The 20,947-nt window shown below is 32.6% G+C and overlaps 3 protein-coding genes across 3 annotated transcripts in view; 1 reads left to right on the top strand and 2 right to left on the bottom strand.

Moving 5' to 3' along the window:
* Positions 1 to 2,817: 2,817 nt before the first annotated feature.
* Positions 2,818 to 5,165, top strand: LOC113517494 (tRNA methyltransferase 10 homolog A). The gene is made up of 4 exons (XM_026902174.3): positions 2,818 to 3,327; positions 3,942 to 4,088; positions 4,564 to 4,669; positions 4,921 to 5,165. The coding sequence occupies exons 1-4, from the start codon at positions 2,818 to 2,820 to the stop codon at positions 5,049 to 5,051; spliced, it is 894 nt and encodes a 297-aa protein (XP_026757975.1). The 3' UTR covers positions 5,052 to 5,165.
* Positions 3,888 to 9,109, bottom strand: LOC113517403 (probable serine hydrolase). The gene is made up of 3 exons (XM_052894693.1): positions 8,617 to 9,109; positions 7,708 to 7,918; positions 3,888 to 6,587 (listed from the first exon to the last, which is right to left on the bottom strand). Exons 1-3 carry the CDS (start codon positions 8,704 to 8,706, stop codon positions 5,899 to 5,901), a joined length of 990 nt encoding a protein of 329 aa, XP_052750653.1. The 5' UTR covers positions 8,707 to 9,109; the 3' UTR covers positions 3,888 to 5,898.
* Positions 9,110 to 9,945: 836 nt separating this feature from the next.
* The window catches only part of LOC113517400 (probable chitinase 10), a 37,986-nt gene continuing 26,984 nt past the window's right edge, over positions 9,946 to 20,947 (bottom strand). The window contains exons 41-51 of the mRNA XM_052894685.1: positions 20,627 to 20,769; positions 19,921 to 20,106; positions 18,440 to 18,731; positions 17,572 to 17,681; positions 16,320 to 16,466; positions 15,973 to 16,094; positions 15,559 to 15,692; positions 14,895 to 15,106; positions 14,201 to 14,473; positions 13,391 to 13,570; positions 9,946 to 11,794 (exon numbers count right to left, since the gene is read on the bottom strand). Coding sequence (XP_052750645.1) covers positions 11,519 to 11,794; positions 13,391 to 13,570; positions 14,201 to 14,473; positions 14,895 to 15,106; positions 15,559 to 15,692; positions 15,973 to 16,094; positions 16,320 to 16,466; positions 17,572 to 17,681; positions 18,440 to 18,731; positions 19,921 to 20,106; positions 20,627 to 20,769 — 2,075 coding nt within the window. The 3' untranslated portion in view covers positions 9,946 to 11,518. The remainder of the gene's footprint in view (positions 11,795 to 13,390; positions 13,571 to 14,200; positions 14,474 to 14,894; positions 15,107 to 15,558; positions 15,693 to 15,972; positions 16,095 to 16,319; positions 16,467 to 17,571; positions 17,682 to 18,439; positions 18,732 to 19,920; positions 20,107 to 20,626; positions 20,770 to 20,947) is intronic.

Below are 20,947 nucleotides of genomic sequence, written 5' to 3'. Positions count from 1 at the left end.
ATAGACCTATAACATTGACGTCCTGTGCAGGCAAATTATTCGAACAATTAATTAAACAGCGTTTAGAGTTCTTTATTGAAAGTAATAGTATATTACCATCGAATCAATTTGGTTTTCGCCGTGGATATTCAGCGCGCGAAAGTTTAGCGAACTTCTATGTCGACCTTAGTACTGCTTTGAATAACGATGAATATGTTCTATCTGTTTTTTTAGATGTCGTAGGAGCTTTTAACAATGTAAATTTAACAGTTCTATCTTCGATTTTATCCTCATTTCTTCCAATGAAACTTATCGAATGGATTTATAATTTTCTTAGTAATAGAGAAGTGTATGTTAAAGTAAATAGTAAATTAATAGGACCTAGGTTAAGCTCTAAAGGAGTATGTCAAGGTGGTATTCTAAGCCCGCTACTATATATTTTATATATCTATAAACTTAATTCAATTTTAGGAAACAGTGTGAACAACTTGCAATTTGCCGATGATTTATTAATTTATATAAAAGGAAAGAATATTATTGATATGCAATTAGTGTTAAATGAGTCATTAAAAAGACTTGAGAAATATTTTTCTCTTCTTTCCCTCGATATTAGTTTAACCAAAAGTAAAGTAGTTGTTTTTCATCAAGTTCATAAATATGTTCCATTAATGAATATTATATATAATAATCAAACTCTTCCAACAGACTGTAGCGTTAAATTTCTGGGGGTAATTTTTCATCAAAATTTAAAATGGGATCTATACGTTGATTGCTTAGTAGATCGTGCTTTAAGAGCCACTAATATAATAAGATCTGTAATTGGTCGTAACTGGGGAGCTGATCCTAAAATTATCCTTTTACTTTACAAATCTCTTGTTAGAAGTAATTTTGATTACGCTTTCTTTTGTTATGCCTCAGAACATAAATTAGTAGAAAAACTCGAAAAAATTCAAAATATGAATTTAAGACTTATTTTAGGTGCTATGTATACTTCTCCAATTATCTCAATGCAAGTAGAATGTAATTTGCCTCCTATCCTTCTTCGTTTCGAATACCTAAAACTCAAATTTCTCTTCAAAGTTTTTTCAGTTTCCAATAACCCACTCATACTCAAATTATTAAATTGCCCCATTTCTATGTTTTTGAATAAAACTATTGTCAATGATTTGAATTTACGAGATGAATATAACATCTATAGTAGTAAGATACTTCCTTGTTATAATGGCCTTTATGAGAGTAAGTTCTGTAAGATCAAAATTGTTATACGTAAAGACATAAAAGAAAAGCACGATATGTATGAGACTTTATCAGAATTTATTGACTACAGGCATATATATACAGATGGTTCCAAAAATGCACTTAGCACTTCAGTGGCTTTTTACGATTTGTCAAATAGATTTGGTCACGGTTATAAAATTTCAACTTTGGCTAGTATTTACACAGCAGAAGCAAAAGCTATATTTTTAGCATTAGAATACATAGAAAAACAGGTACTATATTCGAAATGGATTATAATTACAGATAGTATGAGTGTTCTTATGGCATTAAAAAATAACACATTCATTTCATCATCAAACTACTTAATTCAAGAAATTCGTAATAAATATTATCATCTCTGTACTATATATGGAAAAGATATTATCTTCATCTGGACCCCTTCACATATTGGAGTGTTTGGGAATGAACAAGTAGACACTTTGGCTAAAATTATTAATTCAAGTGCTGCTCGTGTTCAAGATTTACCCCTTTGTTATTCAGATTGTAGTATTGGAATACATAAAATCGTTACAACTAAATGGGAGGAGCATTGGACTCAAATATTACAGACTAAAGGCAAATGGTACCGCAAAATTAATTGGCGTATTGGAAAACCGTGGTTCTGCAAAGGAAAGGACACAAACAGAAAATTTTACACCAATATTTGTAGATTACGAATCGGCCACGGACATTTCAACGAACACCTGCACCGAATGGGCATGATCGCTTCCCCATCATGCACATGGTGTAACTCAAATACAGCCCAATCTCTACATCACCTTTTTTTTTTGATTGCTCTGAATTTGTCATTCAAAGACACATTATGTTTGACGAACTTAGGATTATCTTCAAAAAACCCGAAAATATCCCGCACTCAATCCCGCTTCTCTTAAGATTTCCTTCTTGTTTCAAAGCTATTTTCACTTATATTACTACAACATTCAAGGAGCTATAAGAATACTTTTATTGAATTGCAAGACAATGATTTTTTATAATTATTTATTTTTAATTTGATAAATCCACTGGTTTAAGAAAACTCAAGAAAAGATATTTATGAAAATGTACTTACCGGATTTGACAAATGAAATATTGAAGATTATGACAATAATTGAAGCGACATTAGAAAAATAAAATTCCAGACAAATTATCTTTTTGAAGACTAGGCAGCATGGTCTCCGACCTTAGCCTGTTCCAAACGGAACAAACGTACTAAAAAAAAAACATTAGTGACTGTTATTGTGACTTACATTAATAGTTAAGATTCCAGACAAATTATCTTTTTGAAGACTAGGCAGCATGGTCTCCGACCTTAGCCTGTTCCAAACGGAACAAACGTACTAAAAAAAAAAAAAATAATAGTTAAGAGAAACATGCCCAAAAATAATTTCAAAAGATTTTGTTCCCTGTTTTAAATCTAATATTATTGAATTAGACGATGTTTTATAATTAAAATAATTATTTGAGCTCATCTTATATATATAAACTGTTTTGTTAAAAAACACTTGTTATGGTACCTACTTCTGTTATGAATTCAGTTTAAATACTACTCGAGGTTATTTTAGAAATAAATAATATTTGAAAATGATTGACGAAGATAGTACATTAAAGGTAAAAGGAGACTCGAGAGATTCGCCTTTTCAACAATACTCACTTTTTGATATTAGCATCGATCCTGGACTAAAGGATGACGAAGGTAACGAAGTCCCAAGACCTTACACAAAAAATCAGATGAGGAAGTGGTTAAAAAAAGTTAAATGGGAAAATCGTAAAGCGGAAAAACGAGCTAGAGAAAAGGCAAGAGCAAAAGAAAGAAGAAAAGAAGCACGCGATGCAAATTTAGACTCTGGTCCTAGTCGAAAAGCATTAAAAAAAATGAAATTAGAGAAATCAAAGAAAAATATTGGAGTAATCATAGACCTTAGTTTTGATCATTTAATGATAGAGAAAGACAGATATAAAGTCATAAAGCAAATATTGAGATGTTATTCTATAAACAGGAGGTCAAATACTCCATTACATTTTCATATCACTAGTTTTGGAGAGAAATCAAAAAATGATATAGCAAGACATAATGGTTATGAAAATTGGGACGTAAGTGTGATTTGATTGTAGTGTTAAAGTTATTGATGCCCATTTAATACTATTACTTAGAATCTGGTGGTATGTAAATGCCTTAGTAACTTTTTATTTTAAAAAGGACAAATATCCATACAGCTAGATAACTTTTAATTGGTTACTAAACATAAGCAACTCAACGGTGTTTCCAACATAGAATTTGTTTCTAGAAGTTCTAATTATCATATTCCTTTCAAAAATAATATATTCAGCACAGTCAATGAGTAATTTTGCTAAACCTTCTACCATAATGATAATAAGTGACATGATCATTGCTAATGTGTATGTTTTTGCTACCTTGCACATGAAAAATAGAATAGTGTTAGTGACTTATTGAATTTTTTTCACTTGTAAATTAGTATAGATAGGCACTGAAATTTTATTTTATTAAAAAAAAAATAATAATCATTAAAATTCAGCCACAATTAGCAATATATCACAATATACAAAAAACAGTTCTACTAATTTACTATGAAGTCACTGCATAAAATATATTAGGGATTAATTATGGTTGTCACTAAAATGAAAAATTAACACCATATTTATTAGAATTTTAATAAATTATTATTTTTGTTTGTTATTGCTTATAGGTAGAATTTCATGAGGAATCATATCTTGACACATTTCCAAAGAAAAACATAGTTTATTTAACAAGTGAATCAGAGAATGTAATTGAGGTTTTTGAAGAAGATACATTTTATGTTATTGGAGGATTAGTGGATCATAATAAACATAAGGTAATCTGTACTTGCTTACACATAAATAAATACTATGCTTTTCTTAAATTTTATAACTGGTAAAAACATCATTACAGCAAGTCTTTAAAAAATCAATACAACATTTGTATACTATAACAGATTAAAAAATGTAAATTTCTTTACAAATAATTATTTAAAATACTTGTACTTTGTCTCACAGAGTGTATTGAGTGGTATAAAACAGTACATACACTTTTAGATTTACAATGTGTATTCTATTATGTTTGATGTAAAATTATTAAGTATATATATTTATTTTTATTTTCATAACTATACTTAAAACTTAATAATAACTCAGTATCACAAAAGAATTCTGAAGAGGCAGGAAAAGTCTTACTTTTATCCTGTCTGCAATTTGGTACTAACTTATATTGTGAATAATTATTATGTAAGTGTAAAACAGTTTTACAATACTTTGGCATTATGAATATATGTTTATAATTATATGTTTCAGGGTCTTTGTCACAGGATAGCTGTGGAACAAGGTATCAGACATGCGCAACTTCCTTTAGACAAATATGTTAATATGAAGACTAGAAAAGTTTTAACAATAGATCATGGTAAGGATGTTACTTTATTAATATTAACATAATTATAATCCTCTTTATAATTGTTTGAAAAGTTCTCATGGCCCCTATCTGTATAATTAAAGTAAAAATTATTTTTTTCATTTCTGTTACCTTGGACCCTGTCTTAATATAAAAATAAATTTAAATTATCTTAAAAGATACATATTATTTAACAATAAATAATATCTTTCTAGATTACTTTGTGTTAAACAAAATATGATGTTAATTAATTTAATTTACAGTATTCGAGATCATACTCAAAGTGTGTGAGGGTGTTTCTTGGCAAGAAACACTAATGAAGGTTCTACCAGAAAGAAAAGGAGCTCATATTTGTGACAATAATAAAAATTCTATGCCAGAAATGGATTCATGATACATAAAGATTGAAACATGACAATTCTATACAACATAGTTTGCACTATTTGATATATACTTAATATAGTATTGAAAAGACATATTTATTATTAAATTATTATTATTTTTTAAAGATGTTTAAAATGTTTATTCCTTTATATCATATTCAAATATATAGAAGAAAACCTGATCTCTAATAGAACATAAACCCTTATTTTTTGAAATTGCAAAGGAGACATTTCAAAATGTGTTCATACTGAAGTCTAGTAATATCCAAGTCATCTGTCAATTATCAAAAGCAGAAATCACTGTTATACAGAAATCTGTCGCAAATTTCGTTATGTTCTAGAAGATTTCACATACATTTATTGTTTTTTATTTGCTAAAGTACAGCACTTTAGCAAACCAAAAAATAAATGTATGTGAAATTATTGAGAAATGTGTAAATTATTTAAATTTTAACAGCTAATTCAGACATTACTAAACTTGTGGTAATAGGCCCCTAATAATTTGATTACATTTAATATTTAAGAGATCATTTATACTAGGAATCATTTCAAATCAATGTTATGATGTAAAATTTTTCATTGGGTATTGAAAATGTATTCAGTAGAAAAATATTAGATTAATGATTACTATAATTTACTATATATTAGTAGCACTTGCGTGCATAGTAGTTGCTATAAATAAAAAGTAAATTGGTTTCTATTAGCATTAGACTAAAAAAAAAAAAATTGTAGTAATTAACCTTTACATAGAACTGATATTTAACTATATTTATATATAAGGAGTCATTAAATAAATTCAAACGTAATTACTATAAAACTATATAATTAACAATTGTATCTAGTATTAAATACTTATATTCATATAGAATGGAAATTATATTTTTGTAAGAAATTTAAAATAAGTGGGAATACTAATTCTGGGGTATTTAAATGTACGTGATGAGTGCCTGGTACAAAGTGACATTCATATTTTTCATTATTTTTGGCAATGATTTCCCTCATTTCCACAGAAAATTCATCACAAGAGAAAGGTGAATCTATAGCTTTAATATATAATGTGGGACAAATCAACTTTTTTACAAGTGTTTCAACGAAAATTTTTTTTTCAGGAGTAAACAAAGTATATTTTAATCTAGAGTCGCGCGAGAAGTAGTACTTATTGGGATCTTTTTTAGATTGTTTTGCACCGCGCTTCAATAATATATGGGCGCTTTCCATAGTTACCGATTTTCTTGTACCCAAATGCCAAATTTTTGCAATTTCCTCAAGAGTGTAGGATGGAGGTTCCTCATTCAAACGAGTCTGTTGAAGATTAATTTTGCGTAGAACACTGGGATATTTGTCTATGAATATATTCAGATCGTAGTCGTCTGCCACGAGGCTATCGATGGCTATAAAAAAATCGACGTCGTCAGGAAACAGACAAGAGAAACGTAGTGCAGCTATTGCTCCCATTGAGTGGCATAACAGAGAAATTTTTTCCCACTTAAAATATTCTTTTAAATATAGAATAATACGAGGTAGATCCCACGCGTAGTAATGGATACCTGTAATGTAAAAAAAATATTGTTTAAATTGTGACAACAAGTAATTCTTAGAATATAAAAAAATTCTAAGTTAATCAGTACATAAAGTATTCTATGTATTAAGTTAGGATATATCTGTCTACCTAATTTCATTTAATTCCGTTGAGTAGTTTCTGCGTGAAAGAGTAACATCCATTTATCGTTAAAAATTTTCGCATTACAAAATATAGTTTTTATCCATATAAACTCATTTGCTTATTTAAGATCTACATTTTAATTTTAAAAATCTTAAAATATAAATTTGTTATAGAATAAAACTTGGATATATGGTATGCGTTGTAGGTACGAGTATGTTGATTTATAAACACATGCGGCATTTACGATAATACAATATGTATGGTACGTATAGAAATCATAGAAATATAAACAGAAACAAATTAATGTAATGTTTACTAATATTATAAATGTGAAAGTGAGTTTGTTTGCTATGGTTTCTAGGTAGAATCGTGAGAAGATCGACCTGACAGGGTGTATTGCTAGCAATGAGGCTACTAATCCCCATTATTAACAAATCTCCTCTGAGTTTTATTAAATGGTTGATAATGAAATGGTTACCCCGCCTGCACTAACGGTATACGCTGGCGGGGCACCAATGAGAGGTGATAGATGAGGATGAAAGCAGGCAGGCAGGCAGTTAATCGTGAAGAATTCCACGAGAAGTAAGTTTTCCGAAATTTCGGAGTCAAATGAAACAGAAATTTGATGTTAAAATTATATAATACATGCCGTTTGGAAATATTAAAAATGTTAAAATATTGTTCCTTTGGACTTTTATGATAGGATGTATGACGAACGAAATGTTAAACTCCATTTATTGGTCTGATTTTGGTATAAACAAAAACACGAAATTGAGTCCGAAATTTCGGAATTTCATTCAGTGGTAGACCCGCTGAAGTTGAGTTAATATGAGACACTCAACATTTTTTGTAGTTTTTAAATCACAAAATTTATGTTTTAATATGTTTTATTGTATACGTAGATTTTTAGTTTTACATATAATTACGATTTCAATTTCTCTCTGGTTACCAAATAGGTGCATTGTGTAGATATAAAATTTGCAAAACAAGAAATTTAAAATTACCTGGCGGCACCCAAGACGAACATCCATGTCCAGGAAAGTCTATAGCTAATATAGATCTATGTTTACTTATTAGTGGAGCTAAAGGGTCCCAAGTGCCAGCGTTATCTTGCCAACCATGGAGGGCCAGTATTGGTCGTTCGTTTTCGTTGCCCCATAATTTTGCCGCTATATGTCCCCATTGCACTGGTATTTGAATTTCCTTAGTTTGAACCTGTAATCAACAGACAAGCATATCAAATAGGATTTACGTATACAATTAAGTATATTTACGTATTTTAAAAATGAATTTCTTAGGTGTTTCAGAAATTATTTAAAGATTGCAATATTTGAACTTGCGAAAGATATGTTCCCTGTATGTATAATATCCAGGTAGGTATACTGCCTGTATAAATGACGTATTTAATTAACAATGCTCTGAAATTTGTAAAAATCCAATATAAAAAATACTAATACTTACGACTCTAATGTGTATAAGAATAAGATTTTTTATAAAAAATATATATTCTCGATTCTAGTTAGGTACTTAGAGATTTTCGTATATATTATAGATATTCGTATTATATTACACTAGGTAAAACTTAAACATATTGTTAATTACCTCAATTTAAGCCAAAAATATGATAGTTTATAGTCGCTATATTTATTTAATGGCGGCGCCGTATTTTATAGTCTGTAGCAATTATTACCTTTTTTCACAAGTAAGACTGATCTAACGGCAAAGGCTTTTTAGTAAAATACTTCATACTGTTTAGGCTGTTTCAAACGCAAAAGGTACATGTATAATTATCTCTACATATATAGGTACAATCATACATATCTATATAGTAAAAACATTACTCTCCTTTTTGGATGTCGGGTAAAAAGGAAAACTTTATAATATATTTTAAATTAGTAATATAAATCACTTACCTGGTTTGTATTATGGCTAAAACGTCGCGTTGTTATTGGGAATTTTATCTTATTAGAAAATAGTAGTTGATTTAATATACGTTTTGCCATATTCAGTGATTCTTCAGCGGTCTACTGAGTAATGTATAAAATAAAAACATTACCGAGGCCTATTCGTAACTAGGTTAATAGGTCGCCCTGCTTTTTGGCTAGGTCGATACACGCAATGATTTTAAAATGAGAGTCACTTCCATATAATGTTATCACTTGTTACTAATCATTTATCATCACAAAATGTTACGTCAATTTACCACACGGAAATAGTAGTAAAAATGAGGTTATGTCAAGAAATATGCAAAATTGCAAAAAAATATATATGAAACATGTCTTAGAATATGAAAAATGTTGTTTATTCAATGAATTTTAATATGTTTCATAGATTGTTTTAGAATATTATACACTTTTTAAAGATATATCAATGTAAATTGATATAACAGTACAATCGACATGTGTTATGAAATACCTACGTAATACTGTGCATGTTTCAAGGGCACGCCAACTATAAATACTCGTGATCTGCGAATACACGAAGAAGAAAAAAATGGACTTTACACTTTAAAATAGGCATATACCATGTGTGGGTACTTACTCAAAAGTCTAAAGTACAATTAAAAATAATAATAAAAAAAAAGTGAGAAAATGGGTAATAGGTAGGTAAATTTATTTTTAAACATATTTACTTTAACGTTTTTTTTTAATATTTTGTTTTATTAATTCAACTAGGTACTACCTAGTTGAATATTAGTAGCATTAAAAACCCATATAATTTATTCTATCGTAACGTAATGTATCCTTCTTTTGTAGCAGTCGGGTAAAATGCTTCGTCATTCAATTGGTCAATCAATGAGTGTCTCGAGTATTTTTCGTATATTTAAGAGATCAAACGAAAGAATATCGAAGTGAAAAAGTCGATAATGGGTCTAGGTGTTAAATATTCATTTCATCTGTTTACAAAAAAAAGCGTACTTAGTTGAGTATTAAAAATATAAGGAGGCACATATTTAGTTAAACTTTAGCTATGTAGTGCAATTATGCGTTAAATTCCATAAGTTAACTCCAATTGGACTATGATACAGTACAACTAATAAACTCAATAGTTTATTGGTTGACAATTCCTACCGGTGACCTTTTTTACTACGGCTAATGTAATAAAGAAAACAATTATTTTTTCTTTTATCTATGTTTTTAATATTGGATATACCTTTAGGTATATTTTGCTCAGTCGTAGATCGTCATGGTCTGGCTAAGGTTCTTTGTTCTTCCTCAGGGGTTTAAGAAAACGAAAAATAAAAAAAAAAATAGTTTATTTAAGTACTTTTACACAATTTAGAGAAAAGATTTTCATAGTCCAATACCTATATTCAAGTGTCACTTTAATAAGTATATTATTTTTTTTTTAAGAAAATATTATTTATCTAAAAAAATAAGTGTTTTCCGGATATGTGTAGGTACAAAATTACTATATTATTACAAATTTGTTTTCCTAAAATTTTTATTTACGTATAACTTACAAAAATAAAAAATAAAACTTATTAAATTATTAATCACTTCCTTAAGTAGATACATACTACATTATATCAACTTAGTTACCTATCTAGTTATATTATCAAGTTATACAAGTTTTAAGAAACATATAATCTAGCAATAAAACAATATCACAATCAGAATGTTTCTTGTTATTATCAATAAGAATGATTCATGGTGTATTACAAATATGCTGTTTGTTTTAATCACCATACCACCAAGGGTGTCATGTGGACAATTGAATCAAACACACATTTAATGCATTTAGTAACTTAGGCACCTATTAGATGAGTATGTGTAACGATTTTTACAGATTCTACGAGTATAATAAACAATTATTTTCGTTTATAGATACTTATCTATAATCGAAAACAATGCAAATATGTCGTAAGTAGATGCTTATAAGATATTTATAAATTTACTTAGGAACAGATTATGTTGAACTTTGATCATTGGACTCGAAATATGTAATTAAAAGTTATAGCCTTTTAATTCTAATGACCAGAGAATCTGAATATAATTATAATATTCATAGCGTTAAGGTCCTGCGCATTAAAAGGTGATGGATTATGTAAATGCTACCTTAGGCGTCTTTCACAGAGTCCTTAGTGAAATAATAATAGTTTACGAATCGGTTTTATCTTCTATCCATGCACCTAATTTCATGAATAATTTTACACGTAAACCTCTAATTTCGTAATCATACTTTCTTTTTTATTTCAATAGTTTTGTAATTCACACGATTTTTTCATGTAATTAATTTGATCCTGTTAAGACACGCATACACGAATAGCTTTTTGAGAAATAATTACTTAGTAACAAACACTGGAGGTGAAGATTTATTATCTGCTCCATATCACTCGTGGCGGTATCTCTAACAGATAGTTGTAGCATGACATCGTAATATTATTTGATATCATCATATATCGCGACATCATATTATACAAATATTGACAAATTTAAATTGAGTTCGCTGTCTGTAGAATTGTTAAATGAAATGTGTTTTACACAATTGTTTAAAAATACAATACAGTTGAAAAACCCATCTTTCTATACAAAGTTGTGTACGATATCGCCATAAATCATACACGTACGATCTGTCGTTCAATTTTAAAGATCGAACGACGGATCGTTACTACTCGTACAATCGCTCAGTGCATTTAGGGCTTTAGCCGTGTTAGAGCACCATAATAGTCTGCGAGAAATATTTTGTCTACGGACAAATTTCTTTTTAAGTGAGTTGTATATGTACATCAGTATCGGCTTAAGGGGAGGCACCGAGGGTTGAGATTCTCGTAAAGTTTTTTTTTCTCCTGTCTTCAATGCTCCTCGAGGCTGATTAAAGACAGACAGCCGAGGGCATGTCTGGCTCGTAGAGTCCGTGCCGGAGGGCGTGTAATAGGGGGCGCGGGCCGCAGCCGCAGCGGCCGGTCCAGTCGTCCAGGTCGAGAGCCCACAGCGCAGCGCCGCGTGCCCCTGCGTGTGCTGCGGCTGCGCCCGCGCGTTCCATCTCGCTTACATGTAGGTACGAGGCCCACTGTGCACCCAGTGCCGCGTACGTACCGTTCTCCGTTCGTGTCTCCTGCCAATTACGATAGCGGACTTCTTCGCACACCTGTGTTGACAATAAAAAGTAATCAACTAGAATTATGAATTCTTATGGAAAATATAAAATAAATATTAGTTAATTAAAGGTAGTGCCTTCATGGTAATTGATGTTGTTGTGCTTAATAGCCCATAGGCTCTAGGGATAAAAAAAAAACAGACGACAAAATGTTTCTTTGGGAATTTGTTTTTATGGATGACAATGGTATAGTTACCCCACCTACGCTATTGGTATACACAGGCAGGGTACCAGTGAGGGATGATAGATGATGATGAGTCAGTCGGCCCATCGTGACAAATTCAACAACAAATCAATTATGATGCTTTCTAGAGGGAACCACGTGGAAGTCGACCGTATAGGGTATATCGCTAACAATAGGATTACTAATCTCCATCACTAAGTCCCTTCTTCCCGTAGGAAAAATGATAATATCGAAATGGAATATTGAATTCGATGGTATCCAATAGAGGAACATTAGTGAAGTACAAAAAGATGAGAATGACATCAGATCAGTTAGCTAATTATGGCGGATTTACAAGTAATTAACCAGGACCGTTAATAGAGGAAGTCGACCGGACAGGGTACTTATAATACCAGTAATAATAATACCTACATATGCCTTTGAATTTCGGTGCACGGTCACGACGTTTCTGGGTTTTATGATTATTTCCTTCTAATGCAATAGCCAACAATACTACGTCAACTACAAACATATTCAAAATTAGAACACAGCACGGTAGGAATAAAACTGTATGACTTGTCGCAGAAATGAATGCTTTCGTATCGTATCGGCTCCGTACCATTGCTTCGACATCCTGCCGGATGCGATCGACTGTCATCGCATCTTTTCGTATCCATTCCGATCCGATGTGATACGTGCTAAAAGTATCCTGTACAATATAGTGACGTTCTTGCAATGCAAAAAACAACCATCTCTTAAGGACATGTATCTGTTTTCTGTATAACCATCATCATCATCATTTCAGCCATTATCCGTCCACTGCTGGATATAAGCTTTTCCCATAGACTTTTTTTTAATGGGTGGTGATGGAATGGTAACCTCACCCGCACTATCAGTATACATCGGCGGGGCACCAGTGAAGGATGATAGGTGAGGATGAAACAGGTCAGTTAGCCCATCGTGACGAATTCAACAAGAATTGTTCATGATGGTTTCCAGAGAAACCACGTGGGGGTCGACCTAATAGGACATATTGCTAGCAATGTGGTTGTCAAACTTTATTGGTAACATTCCCTTTCCCCCTTCTCCCATAGACTGCCACAAAGAACGGTCCTCAGCCACCTGAATCCACTAACTCCCTGCTATGCATTTCAGGTCGTCACTCCATCTTGTTGGGGATTGTACTACACTGTGATTGCCCGTACTAGGTCGCCACTTAAGAACCTTTCTTCCCCATCGGTTGTCGGTTCTTCAACGCTATGTGACCAGCCCATTGTCACTTCAGTTTGCTTATCCTTTGGGCTATGTCGGTTTCTATGGTTCTTTCAAAATGAAGATATCCTCGTTTCGGAATCTATTACGTAAAGAGATTTCGTGTATAGCTCTCCCCACATGTAATAATAAAAATGTGGTATGTATATGACCTCGTAATAGGCGAGGAAGCCGGGCACGGCGGTGTAGTGCCCGGGCTGGCCGGGCCCGACGGCGGGCGCGCCGGGGCGCGGCGCTGCGCTGCGCAGCGTGTAGGTGCGCGCGTACGCCGGCACGCCCAGCACCAGCAGCCGCGCCGCCACCACGCTCGACCAGTACGACATCGAGTAGTTCTGCAACAATCGGATGACACTCACCACAAACCTTTTTTAAGCGACTTCCAAAAGGAGGAATTTCTCAATTTTGTCTCTATTTTTTGTGATTATATTACGCGATTACGTCGTAAATTTTCGTGAATTAACGTTTTTTTTTATTTATTTTTTATACAACTTAGAATTGCAAACAAGCTGACGGTCCACCTGATGGAAAGTGGTAACCGTCGCCTATAGACACGAGTAGTACCATGGACATAATAGAGTATACCGTTTCGCCCATAATACTCCCATTTATTAGTAGAGTACGTTTTTATTAGAAGAGTGAAAAACTGGTTGTTTTCGCTCTACTAATAAAAACTACAGTGTACGTAGCATTGAAAATATTTTGATAAATTTTGCATATAACACGAAACATTTAGTCGGTTATCGTTTGAAACAAAAGAAAGTACTTTTTTTTTGTGGAGTAAAATATACAAAAGATTTACACACAGTATCCCTTACGCTTTATTTTCAATGAAGACTAAGGTGACTAATAAATACCTTTTGTCTCTGTAATTTCACTTACTTTTTAAAATATATATATATATTTAAAAATATAAAATTTAATTTAAAAATATATTTAAAAAAAATAATTAAGGGAGAACTTACAAAACTGCTTATTCCTGTGATGTCACTAATATCTAAAGAGACAAGATAACTAGTTTTCCCAGTGTTGGAAGCGTAGTAATCGTTAGCTGCTATGGAAATCCAATCAAGTGTCGCTGCCAACACATCTGGGTCGTACGCCAAAGATGCTAGCTCTGGGTTCGGTGACACCATCGCTGATAGTTCCAAGTTGTGTGGGCGCAACGCCTTGGATAACTCTGTGAGTAATGCGCTGTAGTTGTCTTTCTCTGTGATGTCGAAGTCAATACATGGTATCTGGAAAATATCGATAGCTCTTCCTATTATATTCTCTTAGATAAATAACATCTAGATAGTATGCCCCTAAAAATGTTGTGAAAAAACTTTCAGAATGGTGGGTTCTTTTGACAGATATAAAATTATAATTACAGACCTATATCATATATTTTATCAGATAAACTATAATGAAATATTATTTACTATATATAACTTTATTTACATTTTCTACATAAACCATATTATCAAAAATATCCGACGTTAGTATAGTATAAACAACAATAGGCAACAGTTAATCATACTTTGGGACTATTTTTGACACTGCTTCATTTAGATGATTATAGATAGCTATTCTATATAATCCAGTAAGTATTTAATCAATAAAGAGTACCTACATACAACAAAATAGGTAACGAAAATAATAGATATCGGAAATTCATACCTGTTTACAAATAGGATACTGCCAAGCTATCTGGAGGCCGTCAAAGTTCCACTTATGCAAGAATCTCAAGACTGATTTAACAAATGTCTTTCTGTTTTCTGGGCTCACGACCAAACGACTCCATTTCTCAAACTCAGAGTCCTTCACTCCGCCCACACCGAGAATAACCTTTAATCCCTTTGATCGAAGTTCTGTCAGTTTCCCGTAGAAGTCTGCAATAAACGGTTATTCTACTAATTATTTTTTATTTTGTTACCTAGTTTTTTTCATTTTGGAATAACGGCATATCTGACGAAAACGGATGTAGTCGCTTTACTTCGTTACAATCGTTTTTGAACAATTATGGTATGGAAAGAGCTCTCTAGTGAGGTTTTCTATGTCTGTGAGTCTATAAATAAGGACTATAACGTGAGGTTCTTAAAAAAATGTATACAGTGGATTCTTTAATTTGGTTATACAAACGTAACGCCACTAGTATTTCAAGTGTCTTTAAGGTTACGATAACCGTTACTGGCAGGCAGGCCGTATGTTTGTTTTTCATGAAAAACATGAAAATAATTTAATGCGGCCCATCTGGTCGCCCCTAAAATACACCTTATTACGCCAAGCAGAGGACTTTTGTTGAAAATCTAGTGCAGTAAGTTAAAATGTAAATTATATTTACCGTATTGTACATCTAGTTCTGGATTTCCAGGAACTATCTGATATGACGAGCCATCAAGATTTGCCCATGCATAAACAATGTGCGTGCACAGTGATGGGTCTACTTCTTCCGGTCCAAAACTGCCTTCGCCTTTTCTGTAATTTTTTTTATATGATTTAAATAAAATTAAGAAATTATCTTCGTCTTGGCCAGCATAGTAGTAGATTATGTTTTTCAAGAAAGTCAGTAGATTCTTAAAAGGATTATTAAGTTTATTTAAAATTGGCGACGTTAATGTGTAATAATGCCACAAAAAAATAAGACGAATTAAAATATCTTCCTTTCGGAAGTTACTTAAAACTGAAATACGAAGCAGTCATAATGTGACTCCTTGACATTTTGTTGTAAATCTTTTGATGTGACAAATTGTAGTACCTGTAATATGCCCAGTTAGTGAAGTAGCATGCAAGTATAGGTTTCTCCTCTGACTTCTCCCGAGTAAGTCGTAAATGTGTTTTGCTCTTGCATGGTGAGTTCTCTGGTAGGTCACAGTGGTTCTGTAAAAAAAATATTACATTTTTAACCGTCTTAAAAATTATAAAGTTTTTAATTAGGCCGAATTTCTGTGTCTGTTCGTTAAAACACAATAAAAAATTAAATTGAAATAAAGACATCATTATTTACTAAGAAGTTTAAAATGAGGACATTTGATTTATTATGGAGAAGTTGTTTTCTCTTTCGTTACGCTAATAACAATACTAACATCTGATAAAGTGACTTACTTCATTCCAGAGTAACGGTGCGGGACAGGTGAGCTCGGCCCATTGTCCGTTTAGGCATAAGTAGTATTTGCTGCAGTCTACGCTATCAGCTTTAAATATAGTGTTTGAACACGATTTCCCTTCTAATGTAGAAAACTCTGAATTTCCCTGCAAATGAAAACCAAAAGTACTCACTATGATGAGGACATTAGGTACTTCGTAGATATCTCTCTATTAAGGGATCAAAAAACATAAGTCCAACTATAATATAATAAATAATAATAATAATTACTGTGTGGTTCCGGCTTTGAATGGACCACCCTTTCCTTTCCCGTGGGTGTCGTAAGAGACGACTAAGGGAACTTTATGGTTGAGGGATGGATAGTAACGTCCCCCTTTGAATACTATCAAAGCCTTTGAATATCAAAAAATAGTTGCCGTTGCCTACGTGCCTGCCATGTGTGACAATTACAAGTAAAACTCCCCAATAAGAGGAGGCCTATATTCAATAGTTAATAACTGATATAATGATGAAGGGATTAAAAAGATAAAATATACTTAAAAACATTTAAAAAAGAAATTTTAAATGGGAACACCGGTTTGCTCTAATGAAGCGTTTTTATGATGGGCCGTATGCTTGTTTATTACTTTCGTGGTATAAAAAGATTGTTAAACATTGTGTCTGATAGTTACAGAAACAATACAATTATCCTGACATATCGATAGACAGGCCATAAATTATAAAGGTCATAAATTTGAATCAGACTTACACCAAAAGCAAAGTGTGTCAATTTAAAGGTTCTAGCAACTCTCGGGTGAAGAAAGTAAATACTGTTAGCAAATTAATTCAAGCCACGTCGGTAGACTCCTCGTACACTATATTGAGTTCAACAACGGTAATTTTGATGGGAAAGAAATATTCTCTAATAGTGATCCTACATAGGCAAAAGAAGAGTAGAACGACCCCCAATTAGGTAGATGAAGTGACAACCTCTGGCTGCTACTCATAAGTACAACTGAGTTTGAAACTTTTTGTCTATGCTGTGTAAGTAACACAGCATAGACAAAAATTTTGACGTCAACCGATAATAAGGAAAACAAATGTATTTTTTAAAATATGTTGCAGGAAGTCAGCGGATGCAAGTAGATCAAGATTGTTTTTTTATGACTGTTTATAAAGGGTAGTAGGAAAGTCTATGTTTGATGATGATGATTCGTTTTTTCGAAAATGTTTCTAATAAATCACATAATTATTGAACATATCAATACTTACAGTGTTGTCTTCTTGATGATTCATGTCAGGCTGATGTAGAATCCCCGGTACGTTCTCCACATCCGGGGATAAATTATTGTCACTTGTCATATCTGGACGTGGGCCTTGCACTGTACAAATGATTAAATTTATTTAATATAATTTACATGCAATATAATAAACTTCTTATGCGAGTGTTACCATCACCAAATCACCAAAGTTATTTAGCGTTGTTTGCTGTTAACAAGTATCCTCTACGTCAATCTAAGAATTTATAAATTACAAATTTTAATTACGACTTAGTCTACATGACCGGGATAGAAAGTAAGTCCTTTTCGACTACTCTTTTCTTCCTATTCTTATTGCCTGCCGATAAATTAATGTTTAATATGATAAAATTTCAGTTTTTTAATGTTATTAAGAAGCGATTGTAAGAAAGCCATTAAAGTCACCGTTATCAGAATCGCAAGCATGTCGCTAAACTTTTTTTTTATGCAACTTAGAATGGCATCTAAGCTGACGGCCCACCTGTAGGAAAGTGGTAACCGTCGCCTATAGACATGAGCAGTACCATGGACATAACAGAGTTTACTGTTTCGCTCATCATACCCCTCACGCGTTAATATTACTGAGGACTCAGTTGTTATTCCTCTGTACCCTGTAAATTCATTGCTATATCCCACCTTTCAAACCGAAACACAGCCATGCAAACACAACTACTTCACGATAGAAATATAAATGGGACAGGAGTGCCCAAGCAAACGACTTTTGTACAGTCTTCCTCTGTTACCTACATACAAAAAATACAGTCGAACTTTAAGATAAAGATACAGTCGGTCTTCTGAAAAATAAAACTCATTTATAAAAATATAGACTCGTGGGTACTCACTCTCTTCAAGGAAACAAGGCGGTGGCATCTCGTTGTTCCGCAGTACAAAGTTGATGGTGGTCAACAGCGGGGACTTTCCGCAGCCGCAGTGCCGGCCGGTGAAGTCGTCGAGGTCAAGCGCCCAAGCCATAGCGCCGCCAAGACCCATCGCGCGTACGTACTCCGCCTTGTGCCGCGCCATATATTCGTCGTCGAATGATACCCACTGGTCGTCGTATGACGCGTACGGCCCTATACGACCGCCCGGGTCGCGGTACACGCGCCAGCCTTGTACTTTTATACGTTCGCATATCTGCAAATATTTGCAATATTTTTATATTTTTATGGAAATAAGAATATAAACAAATTTGTTTAACATTTTTACAAACAACCTTTTGTCCACACAACAAGCTTAAATCCATCATCTTGGATGACGGTAGGGTTTTTTCAATAGGTGAAAATTAAATAGTGACCCCGCTAGCGCTATCGGAATACATTGATGGGGCACCAGTGAGGGATGACAGGTAAGGGTGAAGCAGGTCGGTCGGTCCATCGTGACAAAATCAACAATTATTAATCACAATTGTTTCTAGGTGAAGGTCGACCTAATAGAGTACATTGCTAGCAATGGGGCAATTAGACTCTATTACTAACAATTACCCTCAACTGCTCCCAATAGTAGATTTGTTAACCTCAAATTTGAAAATCAAGGATTTGAAGTTGGAAAAGTTATGACAATTTAGTTTAAAAACACGACGCAAAAATTAAGTAGCAATGATATGTAATAAAAAAAATTAATAAAAGTATCCGAATTTTTTCGAAAAATATTCAAAAATTATAAAGTGAGCTATTAGTAATGTATTTCAAAATACATGATCTTGTCAGGACGCTTTACACGATCTTGTCCTTAAAAACTATCCAGGACAACCCAGGATATTCCAAAAACCAGAACTAAGCGACAGCTACATAAAATTTTGTGTATTGTCACTAACAATATCGTTTTCTATTGTTTAAATATTGAAAGGTTTTACCTTTCAATGGTTAAGGGGGTTGAAAAAAATACATTATCCGCTATCTTGTAACGGCGGCCATTATGAAACTATTATAATATTGTATTATCACTAGAACTAAAATTGTATGTAATATTGCAGCTCTGCCAGATGTCAAGACGTTGCTCTAATAGCTTGCAAACGTTAACAGAATCAAAACTAATTAGCTAACAAGTTTATAACAAACTGACTGGCCGCCTAAAAAGTGTTAACCGGCATTTATAGTCTCATTTCTATAACAGTATTACCTGATATCACAGATTATACTGTGATATCCAAGGTTCCCCTCATGAATTTTCTTATTAGCTGAAAATTCGTTACTGTATTTTTCTGTATATAAAAATAAGAAATATTTAATTGCACTGTCAGAACATTCCTTTAAAATGATTCCGATTTCACTTGGGTATAATAATAAATTTGTAAAAAATTCACATTGGAAAATTATTACCATACCTCGTAAAATGATAAGAAGCCTCGTGCTCTAGTCTCGTCACCAGGTTCGCCACCTCCGTCGCTAGATGCACCAAGACCGTTTGCACTGTTCTCTATCAAAGAGAACGATTGCCCATAGAACGGTACGCCCAAGATTAGTTTGTCACGAAGTGCTCCTTGGTTGATCCAATAATGGACAGTGTAATTCTGAAACAATAAAATCTGGTACAGTCAACGTAAAAAATAAATGAATAGGTACTTACTGTTTTACAAAAGCAATAAACACAGTTGTGTACACAAAATTAACTGAATGGTATATTCAACGGAGTAATAAGGGTTTTCAAAATTTTAACCTATTTTATCGATTTTTGATATAGACCGTAGTTACCTAATATGGTATTAATATTTAATAATGTGCCAGATTTATCTGATTTTTAAAGATGAGAAAAGAGTCACAGAATATAAAAGGTGTAAAAAAAAAATTTCCTTAAATTGACCACGACGAAAATCCAACCCAAACCTATATTTACGTAAAGTATTGTGCTTTCTATTGACTATGGATATCTATCTTAAGAATAAAAAAAGTTTTAGATGAATATAAAAACAATTATTACATAAAATCAAATTCATTGCGGACGAGGTTAAGGTATTAAGAGACAAAAGAAGAATATGTTACATATTTCTTCTGATGATAAATTAATCAAATAAATTGAAGAAAATAACTTACAACGTTCAATGTATAATCATCATCACGTTCGTGGCCATACATGGGTGCCAAATGACCTGTCTTCTTTTCCCACTGTCCGTGGTAATCATAAGTCATTAGCGAAATCCAATCCAAATTTTTTGACAGAGTTGGCACATCATACGCTGGAACATGATCTTAATGTTATTAATTTTAATTCACATTTGTGTTTAAAATTTCAAAATATTATCGTTTATTTATTTATACTTTATTGTGTACATTAATAATAAAAAAAATATGACATTAAATAAATGTATATAGCTTTTCCCATTATTTGGCCAGACTAGATTGGTCGACTTAGTA

This window comes from Galleria mellonella, unplaced genomic scaffold, assembly GCF_026898425.1.
Source record: "Galleria mellonella isolate WM207_F2 unplaced genomic scaffold, CSIRO_AGI_GalMel_v1 utg223, whole genome shotgun sequence".
Classification (NCBI taxonomy): Eukaryota; Metazoa; Arthropoda; class Insecta; order Lepidoptera; family Pyralidae; genus Galleria; species Galleria mellonella.
Note: the sequence above shows the minus strand (reverse complement) of the source record. Positions and strands in the feature narration are given on the sequence as shown.

Excerpts from the sequence above, each read along its gene's own strand:
- LOC113517494 (XM_026902174.3), top strand. The coding sequence starts at position 2,818 with ATGATTGACGAAGATAGTACATTAAAGGTAAAAGGAGACTCGAGAGAT. Across the intron at positions 3,328-3,941 it reads ATGGTTATGAAAATTGGGAC|GTAGAATTTCATGAGGAATC; the intron begins GTAAGTGTGATT and ends TATTGCTTATAG. Across the intron at positions 4,089-4,563 it reads TGGATCATAATAAACATAAG|GGTCTTTGTCACAGGATAGC; the intron begins GTAATCTGTACT and ends TATATGTTTCAG.
- LOC113517403 (XM_052894693.1), bottom strand. The coding sequence starts at position 8,706 with ATGGCAAAACGTATATTAAATCAACTACTATTTTCTAATAAGATAAAA. Across the intron at positions 7,919-8,616 it reads TTAGCCATAATACAAACCAG|GTTCAAACTAAGGAAATTCA; the intron begins GTAAGTGATTTA and ends TGTTGATTACAG. Across the intron at positions 6,588-7,707 it reads TTCGTCTTGGGTGCCGCCAG|GTATCCATTACTACGCGTGG; the intron begins GTAATTTTAAAT and ends TTTACATTACAG.